Source organism: Colossoma macropomum, unplaced genomic scaffold (assembly GCF_904425465.1).
Source record: "Colossoma macropomum unplaced genomic scaffold, Colossoma_macropomum, whole genome shotgun sequence".
In the NCBI taxonomy this organism is placed as follows: Eukaryota; Metazoa; Chordata; class Actinopteri; order Characiformes; family Serrasalmidae; genus Colossoma; species Colossoma macropomum.
The window spans coordinates 219635-233844 of NW_023494785.1; the positions used below are offsets into that span (position 1 = coordinate 219635).

Genomic DNA, 14210 nt, shown 5'->3' on the forward strand with positions numbered 1-14210 from the left:
GTTGATCGACAACAGGTTAGTAACATTACTGGGCATAAAAGAGCATCTCAGCGAGGCGGAGTCTTTCAGAAGTAAAGATGAGGAGGGGTTCACCACTCTGTGAAAGACTGCACCATCAAATAGTGCAACAATTCAAGAATGTTTCTCAAAATAAAACAGCAAAGAACTTCTGCTTTTCATCATCTACAGTACATAACATCATTAAAAGATTCAGAGAATCTGGAGAAATCTCTGTATGTAAGGGACGAGGCTAAAAAACAGTATTTGCTGGCCGTGATCTTTGAGCCCTCAGACAGCACTGCATTAAAAACAGACATGATTCTGCAGTGGAAATCACTGCATGGGCTCAGAAACTGTGACAATACAACAGAATCCAGACGCTCGCGGTGTAAAAGGGCGAAAGGTAGTTTAATGGAGTCAAAAAACAAGCATGGGTCAAAACCAAACAGCATCTACAAAACACAACGATGATCATATCACCGTGTGAACGAAACCAAGGGGCAAGACAAAAGGGCAGGTCAAAAAACAGTCCAAAATGTCAAAAACACAGAACAGCAAAATAACCGGCAACAGTATCCAAAAAGGGGTAAGGCGAAAAGGCAGAGTCGAGAAAGCGAAACAAAAGGTCAAATACACAGTAGTCAAGAGATCAGAAATAACGCTCAGTAAGTTCGTAAAGAAGCAATACCTCGCACTGACCTTCACTAAAGCCCGGGCTTATAAACTATGCTGTCCTGATCATATGATCTGAAACACACGTGCAAATAGTTAATACTCCGGAGAACGGGAGCGCTGATAGGAGCGCAAGATATGGTCAGAAGTCATGTGATCCCCCTGAGGATTGTGGGTATTGGAGTCCGTAGCATTCTCCAAGTCAGAGGGAAGTGGCCCAGTCAGGTGATCCTCCTGAGAGTTCTGGGTAATGAAGTCCATATCATGCTGTGATACTGGCAAATGCGTGACAGTAACACTTCTGAAAACCACTGTCTGTGAAAACAGTTCATCACTGCATCCACAAATGCAAGTTAAAACTCTAAAACACAAAGAAAAAACTGTACATAAACAGCATCCAGAAACGCTGCCACCTTCTCTGGGCCTGAGCTCATTTAAAATGGACTGAGGGGAAGTGGAAAAGTGTCCTGTGGTCCCACGAATCAATATTTGAAATTCTTTTTGGAAATCCTGGACACTGTGTCCTCCGGGCTAAAGACCACTCAGCTTGTTATCAGTGCACAGTTCAAAAGCCAGTATTCATGATGGTATAGGGGGCATTAGTGCACATGACATGGGTGACGTGCACATCTGTAAAGGCACCATTAATGCTGAACGATATATACACGTTTTGGCAACATATGCTGCCATCCAGACGACGTCTTTTTCAGGGAAGGCCTTGATTATTTCAGTAAGACAATGTCAAACCACATTCTGTATGTATTACAACAGCATTGCTCTGTATTAAAAGAGTCTGTTGAGCAGCTGAAATCCTGTATCAAACAAGAACAGGAAAACATTTCACTTTCAAAACTACAGCAGTGTCTCCTCAGTTCCCAAACGCTTACAGAGTGTTGTTAAAAGAAGAGGTGATGAAACACAGTGGTAAATCATGGCATCAAATTCAAAAGGGGCATATATTTTTCAAAAATATTTCTCAGTTTCAACATTCGATATATAGATAAAAAAATTGTTGTATTTTCCTTTAAAAATATGTTTTACATGATTTGCATATCACTGCATCTTATTTTTCTTTACATTCTGCACAGCGTCCCATCTTTTTTGGAAATGGGGTTGTACTTTTTAAATAAAAAAACGACCACACAGTCATAAACAAAGTATGTATAAACATCCTCAGTGAAATTACATGTTTAGTTGATTTACTACACTATTAAAAAAGTGTTTCTTCAAGGTTTCTTTAGTAAAGGCATTTACTATTGTAATTAGAACCATTAGTTCCATTAGTTTTAGAACCATTTAGATCCATTAGTTCTTTATAGAGCCATGTCATGCTTAAATGGTTCTTTGCATGGTGAGATGGTTCTCCAGATTGATGGAGAATGTGCTGTAGATGGTTCTATTTAGCACAAAAAAGGGTTCTTCTATTGTTACGAGCTTGACATTGTACACAATAGAAGAACCCTTTTTAGTGCTATATGGAACTAAATAGGTTCTAAATAGTTAAAGAAGAGGTGATGAAACACAGTGGTAAACAGGCCCCGTCCCAACTTTTCAAATTCAAAATGGGCAAATATTTTTCAAAAAAACAATAAAATTTCTCAGTTTCAACATTTGATATGTTGTCTTTGTAGTATTTTCATTTAAATATAGGGTTTAAATGATTTGCACATCATTGCATTCGGTTCTATTTACGTTTTGCACAGCGTCCCATCTTTTTTGGAAACGGGTTTGTACTTTGGAGAACAAATATGCTAGCTAGTGTGCTAGCCAGTATAGCCAGAGGCATAGCACCACATTTTAAGCCCCTGGTTCAGTAGTGTTTGTCCAGACCCCCTCCCAAAAAATCAAGAAAAGAAAAAAATGTGTTTATGTTGTATTTCTTCGAGGTTGGTTAGTATGCATCTTAAATCTAGTTGATATATCTAATATACATCATTGTATCACTGTCAGACCCTCCCTTTCAGACCCTCACTATCAAACACTCACTTACAGACCCACACTATCAGACCCACACTATCAGACCCTCACTATCAGACCCTCACTATCAAACACTCACTTACAGACCCTCACTATCAAACACTCACTTACAGACCCACACTATCAGACCCTCACTATCAGACCCGCACTTTCAGACCCTCACTATCAAACACTCACTTACAGACTCTCACTTACAGACCCGCACTTTCAGACCCTCACTATCAGACCCTCACTATCAGACCCGCACTTACAGACCTGCACTTTCAGACCCTCCCTTTCAGACCCTCACTATCAGACTCTCACTTACAGACTCTCACTTACAGACCCACACTATCAGACTCTCACTATCAGACTCTCACTATCAGACTCTCACTTACAGACTCTCACTTACAGACCCACACTATCAGACCCTCACTATCAGACTCTCACTTACAGACTCTCACTTACAGACCCACACTATCAGACCCTCACTTTCAGACCCTCACTATCAGACCCACACTTACAGACCCTCACTATCATACCCTCACTATCAAACCCTCACTTACAGACCCGCACTTTCAGACCCTCACTATCAGACCCTCACTATCAGACCCTCACTTACAGACCTGCACTTTCAGACCCTCCCTTTCAGACCCTCACTATCAGACTCTCACTTACAGACTCTCACTTACAGACCCTCACTATCAGACTCTCACTTACAGACTCTCACTTACAGACCCACACTATCAGACCCTCACTTTCAGACCCTCACTCTCATACCCTCACTATCAGACTCTCACTTACAGACCCTCACTATCATACCCTCACTATCAGACCCTCACTTACAGACCTGCACTTTCAGACCCTCACTATCAGACCCTCACTATCAGACTCTCACTTACAGACCCACACTATCAGACCCTCACTTTCAGACCCTCACTATCAGACCCTCACTATCAGACCCTCACTTACAGACCCACACTATCATACCCTCACTATCAGACCCTCACTTACAGACCCACACTATCATACCCTCACTATCAGACCCTCACTTACAGACCCACACTATCTGACCCTCACTATCAGACCCTCACTTTCATACCCTCACTATCATACCCTCCCTTTCAGACCTGCATTATCAGACCCACGCTATCAGACCCTCACTATCAGACCCACACTATCAGACCCTCACTTTCAGACCCGCACTTTCAGACCCGCACTTTCAGACCCTCACTATCATACCCTCCCTTTCAGACCTGCATTATCAGACCCACGCTATCAGACCCTCACTATCAGACCCACACTATCAGACCCTCACTTTCAGACCCACACTTTCAGACCCGCACTTTCAGACCCTCACTATCATACCCTCCCTTTCAGACCCTCACTATCAGACTCACACTATCAGACTCACACTTTCAGACCCTCACTATCAGACCCTCATTATCAGACCCTCACTTTCAGACGCGTACTTTCAGACCTGCACTATCAGACCCTCGCTTTCAGACCCTCACTATCAAACCCTCACTTTCAGACCCTCACTTTCAGACCCGCACTATCAGACCCTCACTTACAGAACCTCAATTACAGACCCTCACTTACAGACCCTCACTATCAGACCATCACTTTCAGACTCTCACTTTCAGACCCTCACTATCAGACCCTCACTATCAGACCCTCACTATCAAACCCTCACTTTCAGACCCTCACTATCAGCTCCTTACATGAACGCCTCTAGTGGTTTATTTCAGAATTGTAGTCAAACTTTCCTGCCCTTACGGAGAACTTTAGCGTGACATATTTGTTTGTTTTTTTAGTACCAAAGTGTATACAGTACATAGTAATGCTGCTTTCAAGCGCAAGTGAGGTGATAGTTTTGTACATGGAGGAACTCGTTAACCTATCATGCACATTCAAGTTGTTTTTGTGAAGGATAAAGAGAACACTGAGGTTGTGAAATGGGTGTTTATTTGCTTGCTGGTATATCAGAACTGGCCTTTGGTGTCGTGAACCCATAGATGCTTACAAGGATGGATGAAGGTTCTTCAAAGGTTCTTTAGTAAAGGAAATGGCTCTATTTAGAACTATGAGTTCCACTAAGCCACTTATCCTTCTGGGTCGTGGGGGGAGCTGGAGCCTATCCCAGCAGTCATTGGGTGAAGGCAGGAAACACCCTGGACAGGTCCACATAGAACCATTTCATGCTTAAATAGGTCTTGGTGAAATGGTTCTTCAGACTGATATCTGAGGGTTTCTTAAACATTATGCAGTAATAGCAGAGTCGGTTCTCTGGTGAGATGTTACAAACGGCAAGCCTCTTGACCTATATGTGATATCATATCCGGAGCTGAGAGCGCGGGGCTTAGAGTGCGGTACTGCGGCTCTGCAGCTGGACCCCTCTCTCCATCCAGGAAGGGCCCTAGCTAGTCAGGTCCACCATTACCTGCCATATGGTGTTCCTGAGTAAAGCTGAAGTTGTCCGTTAATCTAGCAGAACTTTTACTAAGCTACAGATCACAACCCTTCCAAACGTACTAGCTGGATTAGCCATTGCACTACCTAGCTAGCACACTTGCTACACAAACAACAGACAAACCAAGTTGTTTTTCCTCTTTCTGTTAAACACACTGCGTCTACGGGGTGTAGAGCTTCGGTTCTGAAGGTTTTCTACAATGAACTTCATGTTGAAACTCACAGGTTTTAGTAGGATTCACTTTTGTGAAATGCTTAGCTGGTTAGCAAACCCTTAAAGGTAAAAAGAAGAAGAGGAAAGAAAGGAAAGTGCTGCTTTGTGCTGTAGAGTGAATGCAGTCTATCTGCGATTAATGATGTTTAGCTCAAGCCTACTGAGAACCGAAAAGAATGACTGAGTAACAAAAATTAAACAGCAGTGGGAGTTATTAAACAAATTAGCTTCACAATGAATGAAGAGAAGGAATCATATTGTTGCAGTTTCCACCCACATGCTGATAAGAATCACAATGATGTGCAATAAAAGGCAACTGACGTAGCTGTATTAGTATGAACTGTGTCATTATAATCCTTCACAGACTAAAATGTTTATATAGATTGCATCATTATACATCCTGAAGGACTAAAACGGCCTTAAATGCAGTTTTTGCGAGTGTGTTAAAGCAGTAAGGAGGCAGCTATGGTTTGTAATCCAGTCACACCACACACACACAGCCTGGTGTAATGGAAGTGTTTATGTAAAACAGTTCTTAAGAAGTGGAACAGTTAAAGTAGGTAAAGTCATTGACACGTTCACAGAGTCCATAGGTAGTGAGGAGTCTCCAGGTCCAGCCAGCTCCCACAAACAATCTCCAAGCTTCAGAAATAACCACCTTCAAGCTGAAGACTCCACTGTTCCTCCAAGCTTCAGAAAACACCATCTGTTCGCTGAAGACTCTGCTGTAAAGCCCAGATTCCATCGTTGGAGTTAAGTGAGGATCATGGGTTTTTGTGATTTCAGTTTGTTGTGCTGTTTGAGAATTCTGGAGGCTGTGTTTTGTGGTTTGGCGTTGCTAATCCCCATGTTCCGGGGCTCCATGAGTAACCCCTTTGGCATTTGGTGTGAGTTCGTGTGGACGTTTGGTCTGATCGTTGCTCTGGTCATTTTTCTGCTGGAGAAGTTCCTGATTGATAAGTTGGTGGAGATGATCGTATTGAAGCACTCCTGGGGCGATTTAGCTTGTGGACTTTCCCTCCAAGCTTCAGCCATGCTGCTGTCAGCCTCCGTCATCTACTGCTTCGTTTTCGTTTGTGGAGACCTCGCCTGCGTGGGGGACATTTTCTGTGCCATTTTCTCCATAATAGCCTTCATCTTCTACACGGTGGAAGCCGTCATGGCCAAGCTCAAGTGTCCAAGCGGCTATTTGTCAAACTTGAGAGGACTTTTGCGTTTCGCTCAAGCTTTTGTCGCCTGCATCCTTTTGGCCACGGTAACTGACTACTTCATGGGGGTGGAGAGCCACTACAGACCGCCGGCCATGGTGTGGTGCACTGTGGTCTATGTAGTCTGCTTCCCAGTGTCTGTGCTGATCATCCTGATCCACATCATCAAACTGCTGGGGGGATTGCTCTGCTTTGCGCTGGACAAACTGGAGGTCATCTTCAACATCATCGCAGTGGCGCTCTATGTGTCTGCTGCCATTTTCTGGCCAATCTATGCGTATAAAAATTACCATCGTGGCCCGGCACACGGGAACCGGATGCATGACCGGCGCTATCATGACCTGAACATAGTTACAGTCCTGACTTACGTGAATTTGGGCTTGTATGTGGCGGACCTGGTTTTGTCACTGATTTCTCTTTATAAGCGAATCTAAAGACCATTACGTCACCCTGGATATTTAAGAAGAGATGCTTTAGAGATCCTGTGGATGGGAGAGATGCTACACTGCCCACCGAAAGGTTGGGGATACTGAGCTTTTCAGAATGTTTTAATACAAATTATCATGTTTTCTTTGTTGTTTTGCAGTAATTCACTTTTTTAAAGCCTAAGCAGGTTTATTTTAGAGAATGGGTTCACAAACGTTTTAATGCCAGAAATACAATTTGACCCAAGAGACACCAAATATTTAGTGAAGCCTGTATGTTCTCAGTCCATTCTTGCTGAATATTACTTTTCTTACACTCAAACAAATTCTGTGTTAATAATTTACCAGTTTGGGTCATTTCTGTAACTGGGTTACAGGAATAAACTGACTGGTTTATAAGATTAACTCTAAAATATGGTTACATTGACCCAGCAATGAGTTCATTTTAGCTTTTTTCCTGGATTATTGTCTTTTTGTTTAAGTAAAATTATGCCACTATATTGGCTCTACATTAAGAAATATGCTTTAAACAAGCAAAGATATCTGCCAATATAGTGACAATTACAGTGGTGCTTGAAAGTTTGTGAACGCTTTAGAATTTTCTACATTTCTGCATAAATTTGACTAAAACTTCATCAGATTTTCCTAACAGCAGATAAAAAGAACCAAATTAAACAAATAAAATAAAATATTAGACTTTGTCATTTAGTTATTGAGGAAAATGATCCAGTATTACAGACCTGTGAGTGGCAAAAGTGTGTGAACCTTTGCTTTCAGTGTCTGGTTTGACCCCCTTATGCAGGAATAACTGTAACTAAACGTTTTCGGTAACTGTTGATTAGTCCAGCACAGCGGCTTGGTGGAGTTTTAGCCTCTCTGTACAAAACAGCTTCAGCTCTGTTATGTTGGTGCAGATGCAGCAAAGAAGGCCCAAACCATGATACTACCACCACCATGTTTCACAGATGGGATAAGGTTTTTATGCTGGAATGCAGTGCTTTCCTTTCTCCAAACGTAACGCTTCTCATTTAAACCAAAAAGACCTATTTTGGTCTCATCCGTCCACAAAACATTGTTCCAATAGCCGTCTGGCTTGTTCATGTGATCTTTAGCAAACTGTAGATGGGCAGCAGTGTTCTTTTTGGAGAGCAGCGGCTTTTTCCTTGCACACCACTGTTGTTCAGTGTTCTCCTGATGGTTGACATCCTGATGGTGAACATTAACATTAGCCACTGTGAAACAGACCTTTAGTTGCTTAGAAGTTAGATGGGTTCCTTTGTGACCTCGTGGACTATTACATGCCGTTGCTCTTGGAGTGATCTTTGTTGGTTGACCACTCCTGGGGAGCGTAACGAGGGTCCTGAATTTCCTCCATTTGTACACAGTCTGTCTGACTGCGATTGGTGGAGTCCAAACTCTTTTGAGATGGTTTTGTAACCTTTTCCACCCTGATGAGCATCAACAACTTTGCTCACGCCACAATACACTTCTACAAACATGTTGTGAAGATCAGACTGTGACAGATCCCTGGTCTTTAAATAAAACAGGGTGGTCACTCACACCTGATCGCCGCCCCATTGCCTGAAAACACCTGACTCTAATTTCACCTTCAAATTATCTGCTAATCCTAAAGGTTCACATACTCACTCACAGGTCTGTCATACTGGATCATTTTCCTCAATAACTAAATGACCAAGTCTAAGATTTTTGCCTTATTTGTTTAATTTGGTTCTCTTTATCTACTATTAGGACTTGTGTGAAAATCTGATAAAGTTTTAGATCAAATTTATGCAGAATTTTAGAAAATTCACAAACTTTAAGCACCACTGTATACTTAATAAAAGCCCTTAAAACAAGTTAAAAACATTAGAGATAAGTTTAATAATCTTATAATAAACTTACAACAAATTAAACGTGAGGAATATTAGATATATCAGCTACATTTAAGATAATTTCTTTTGTGAATATAATTATTTTTGCAGGTTATCTAGAACCATGACTTCTATATAGTTCTTCAGATTGTGAATGTGATGCATATGGTTCTATATAGTACATTATTGAAAATGGTTCTATATAGCACCAAAAATGGTTCTGCTGTAGTTCTACCATTTTGATACTATATTAGGCCCATTTACACTCTTAAAAACATGGTTTATCAAGGTTCTTTAGTACACAAAATGGTTCTATATAGAACCATGAACGCTCAAAGAACTTTTTGCATGATTAAAGGGCTCTTTGCATGTTGAAATGGCTCTTTGGATTGATGGAGAATGTGTTGTATTTGGTTCTATATAGAACCTTTTTGAAAAGGGTTCTACATAAAACCAAAAAGGGTTCCACTATGGTTAGAACCCTTATTGGTGCTATATAGAACCATTTAGAACACATTCTCCATCAATCTGAAGAACCATTTCACCATACAGAGAACCTTTCAGGTGTTCAAATGGTTCTATATAGAAAACAGTATATGGTTCTAAATAGAGCCATTGCTTTTACTAAAGAACCCATGAAGAATCATCCATTTTAAGTGTGTAAGTAAAAATAACATCCTCTACAGAGTTAAATATACTTAAATATTAAATATAAACTTAAATATGACTTTTTTTTGCACATTTTAGTGCTCGGAAGACACTTTGATGTTCATGAGGCTGAATGTTGAAGATTAATATACACACATCATCAGCACAGGGCAGCTTTATGATCACTACACCATAGAAACAGTGACAATAAAATTTTAAAAGAAACAAAATTTTAAAAGAAGGTGATTTTAAAGCTTTAGATGGACAGTGAGAGTGTATTCATGACCAGAAATCAATACTCATAATCTAAAAGTAAATATAAACTTGGTCTGTGTGTGTGTGTGTGTGTTTCAGTAGCCAGTGTTATAAATCTCAGAAAGATTTGTACAGATTTCTACAATTTAGGTTCCAGATGTAAGCAAGACTGTATGGGCAATGATTGGGAGTTTATCTAATTTATATCTATTCATTGCTTTGAAATGAATGATGGCATATATGATCACAACAAAAAGCACAATTTTTTGTTTGATGTTTCTTTAAAGCAGGGGTCACCAAATCTTATCCACATAATTAGCTGTAAAATATCACTTAATATCACAATGCCTACATTTAGAGTCGGTTATTCATTCAGCCTAATGAGAAACTGTAGAACAGACTCAGTTTATATCACAATACCTACATTTAGAGTCGGTTATTCATTCAGCCTAATGAGAAACTGTAGAACAGACTCAGTTTATATCACAATACCTACATTTAGAGTCGGTTATTCATTCAGCCTAATGAGAAACTGTAGAACAGACTCAGTTTATATCACAATACCTGCGAGGTCACACTGCTAGAGTAGATCAGGAGTTAATGAAGCAGTGTTCTGTTTTGACACACCAAAAATCTAGAACTCAATTAATATTAAAATATAATATTAATAATATTTTAAAAGAAGCGGAAAACATTTTATTTAGCTTAGGATTGTCTTAGTTTCCTGTTCCATTCTGTTCCTGTTTTTAGTTTAAACGTTATGTTATTCATTCTATTGTTCTTGTTTTTCATTCTCTCTATGTTTATTTTATTGTACTTTCTTTATATGTTAATGTTTAATTATTCTTATTTCTATGTGTTACTATTACTATTATCTTTATTAAACAAACACATCTTTCAATTGTTCTTATTTTGCTACTTATCATTTTACATACATGATTTTGATGTTTAATTTAATTTCACTGTGAAGCATTTTGAGCTGCATTTTTATGAGTGAAAGATGCTACATAAATAAAATTATTCTTATTAAAACGATTACTGTTGCCATGGTGGCTAATTTTTTTAGTCTTAGTCCTGGAGTCCTGGAGTCTGGCTGGAAAGCATTGCATTTAAACTGGAAACTGAAAGGTTTATGCTGTAACCTCAGTTCTCTGTGTGTGCTATAAAGCCCGTGTCAGCATTATCAGCAGGCTGTTCTCAGAGCAAATTGTGAAAATATATGAAAGTTTCTATGGAAACGTGTCGTTAAGTAAATCATTTTTATCACTCAAGTCTATTCAGAGATTTTCTTTTTTTTTTAAATCTCTGTTTATGGGGGTGGTGATGGTGGTGGTGGTGGTCATGGTGATAGTTGTGATGGTGGTGGAGGTCATGGTGATAGTAGTGGTAGTGGTGGTGGTGTTCATGATGGTGGTTGTGGTGGTGGTGTGTATGGTGGTGGTGATGGTGTTCAATAGAATGCAGACATGCACTCTCAGACAGATGCACTCTCAGCCCCAGTGGCGTCATGTGCACTCTCTGCCACAATGGCAGAAACAGCCCAATGGCACGGTGACTTTTGGCTGCTGCTGTTTAGTGACATCATCACTTAATCCATCTTTCATCCATAATACGGCTAGAGAGTTACATTTAATGCACCTCCCTGTTGAAAAAAATCATAGAACCCATTAAAAGTGTCTGTTGGTTCCTGGTGGTTTTCAGTAGTCGCTAATGGTATTCTGTGTTTTCCTGACGGGTTGATTTCACAGTGTAAAGGATTCTGATCGTTTAATCAGGTGTTCTGGGACTGATTCCAGATACATTTGACCGTTTCCTAATGGCCTCTAACGGCAACCATCAAGCCAATTCCTGTTAGGAAGCAAAACCATCAGGTTTTATTCATAACAGCTCTTCAGCCTGGCTTTCATGAGTTTCAGTAGCCTTTTTGTTTTTTCTGCGAATAAACCCGACATTCATTTCTGATCATCGTGGTTTTATTTTGAAAGTTTCCATATTTAATGACCTTATTATTAATATGACAGCGTTAATATATGTTCAGTGTAGCTCTTGTTGCCCAGCATTTCGTGTTTTGCTGTTTTTCCTCATAAAACCGACAAAAACACTGTCGTGGCAGAGCAGCACTAATAGGCTGGCGGTGCATGTCAGGCTGAGAGTGCATGTTTGCAGCCAGACCTTCTCGTTCATGGTGGTGATGATGATGGTGGTGGTGATAGAGGTGGTTCTGCTGGTTCCTGGTGGTGTGCAATACTCACTAATGGTATTCACTGTTTTCCTGATGGGTTGATATCACAATGTAAAGGACTCTAATTAACAGGTGTTCTGGCACTGATACCAGATGCATGTTGAAATGTTGAAACTGAAATATTTGCTCATTTTAAATTTAATGCCAGCAACATGTTTCAAAAAAGTCAGGATGGGGGCAACAAAAGACTGGTAAAGTTGTGTAATGCTTAAAAAAACACCTGGTGGTTAACTGGCAACAGGTCAGTAACATGAATGGGTATAAAGAGCATCTTAGAGAGGCGGAGTCTTTCAGAAGTAAAGATGAGGAGGGGTTCACCACTCTGTAAAAGACTGCACCATCAAATAGTGCAACAATTCAAGAATAAAGTTTCTCAACATAAAACAGCAAAGAACTTCTGCTTTTCATCATCTACGGTTCATAACATCATTAAAAGATTCAGAAAATCTGGAGAAATCTCTGTATGTAAGGGACAAGGCCAAAAACCAGTATTTGCTGGCCGTGATCTTTGGGCCCTCAGACGGCACTGCATTAAAAACAGACATGATTCTGTAGTGGAAATCACTGCATGGGCTCAGAAAACCACAGTCTGTGAAAACAGTTCATCACTGCATCCATAAATGCAAGTTAAAACTCTAAAACACAAATAAAGAAACTGTACATAAACAGCATTCAGAAACGCTGCCACCTTCTCTGGGCCCAAGCTCATTTAAAATGGACTGAGGGGAAGTGGAAAAGTGTCCTGTGGTCCAACAAATCAAAATTAGAAATTCTTTTTGGAAATCATGGACACTGTGTCCTCCGGGCTAAAGACCACTCAGCTTGTTATCAGTGCACAGTTCAAAAGCCAGAATCCGTGATGGTATGGAGGTGCATTGGTGCACATGGCATGGGTGACGTGCACATCTGTGAAGGCACCATTAATGCTGAACAATATATACAGGTCTTGGCAACATATGCTGCCATCCAGATGACGTCTTTTTCAGGGAAGACCTTGATTATTTCAGTAAGACAATAACAAACCACATTCTGCATGTATTACAGCAGCATGGCTCTAAAGTAAAAGAGTCCAGGTGCTAAACTGACCTGCCTGCAGTCCAGACCTGTCACCACTGATAAGATTTGGAAAATTATAAAAAGGAAAAAAAATGACAAATGAGCCCCTGAACTGATGAGCAGCTGAAATCCTGTATCAAACAAGAACAGGAAAACATTTCACTTTCAAAACTACAGCAGTGTCTCCTCAGTTCCCAAACACTTACAGAGTGTTGTTAAAGAAGAGGGGATGAAACACAGTGGTAAACAGGCCCCCGTCCCAACTTTTTTGGAACATGTTGCCAGCATCAAATTCAAAATGGGCACATATTTTTCAAAACACAATAAAATATCTCAGTTTCAGTATTTGCATATTGTTGCATTCTAGTTTTATGTACATTTTGCACAGCGTCCCAACTTTTTTGGAAATGGAGTTGTAGTACAATCTGATTAAATGCTGAATTCTGTCTACTTTGAAACAAAGAATTGTTATAATAATTAATAACTAATAATAAATGCAATAAAACAAAAAAAAATTGCTATAATATTTATCAATGCATCTCTAATGGAGATTAATCTGACATTTTCCCAGACTTCCAATTATAACCTGATCTTTTTCCTGATGTGTGGATACTCACACTTAAACCACATTTAAAAGCTTTCAGCTGAAGATAACATGCTTATTGTGCTCTGTATTTGAGGAAGAGAGGTGAAATATTCAGACTGCAGTTTCAGAGGGAGAGGAACGTTTGGTTACTCTGTCCTTATCTCACTCTACACTCAGCTCATTTCCCTCTTACAAGCTCTTACACACTGAATGCAAATCAGGGAATAGCTGAACATTCTCCCTCCCTCTCTCTCTCTCTCTCTCTCTCTCTCTCTCTCTCTCTCTCTCTCTCTTTCTCTCTCTTTCTCTTTCTCTCTCTCTCTCTCTCCCTCCCTCTCTCTCTCTCTCTCTCTCTCTCTTTCTATCTCTTGCTCTCTCTCTCTCTCTCTCTCTCTCTCTCCTCTCTCTCTCTCCCCTCCCTCTCTCTCTCTCTCTCTCTCTTTCTATCTCTGCTCTCCTCTCTCTCTCTCTCTCTCTCTCTCTCTCTCTCTCTCTCTCTCTCTCTCTCTCTCTCTCTCTCTCTCACACGCACAGACATTTACAGACACACCTGTAAAAGGAATAAGCGCAGAAAACCAAACAGTTTCCCTCTATTAGTCAATCAG

General features: G+C 40.3%; 1 protein-coding gene across 1 annotated transcript; it reads left to right on the forward strand.

The window, feature by feature from the left end:
• Nucleotides 1-5920: 5920 nt before the first annotated feature.
• Nucleotides 5921-7353, forward strand: LOC118813211 (myeloid-associated differentiation marker-like protein 2). The gene has a single exon (XM_036578423.1). It carries the CDS (start codon nt 6081-6083, stop codon nt 6954-6956), a length of 876 nt encoding a protein of 291 aa, XP_036434316.1. The 5' UTR covers nt 5921-6080; the 3' UTR covers nt 6957-7353.
• Nucleotides 7354-14210: the final 6857 nt, after the last annotated feature.

Coding starts and splice junctions, on each gene's coding strand:
- LOC118813211 (XM_036578423.1), top strand. CDS start 6,081: ATGGGTTTTTGTGATTTCAGTTTGTTGTGCTGTTTGAGAATTCTGGAG.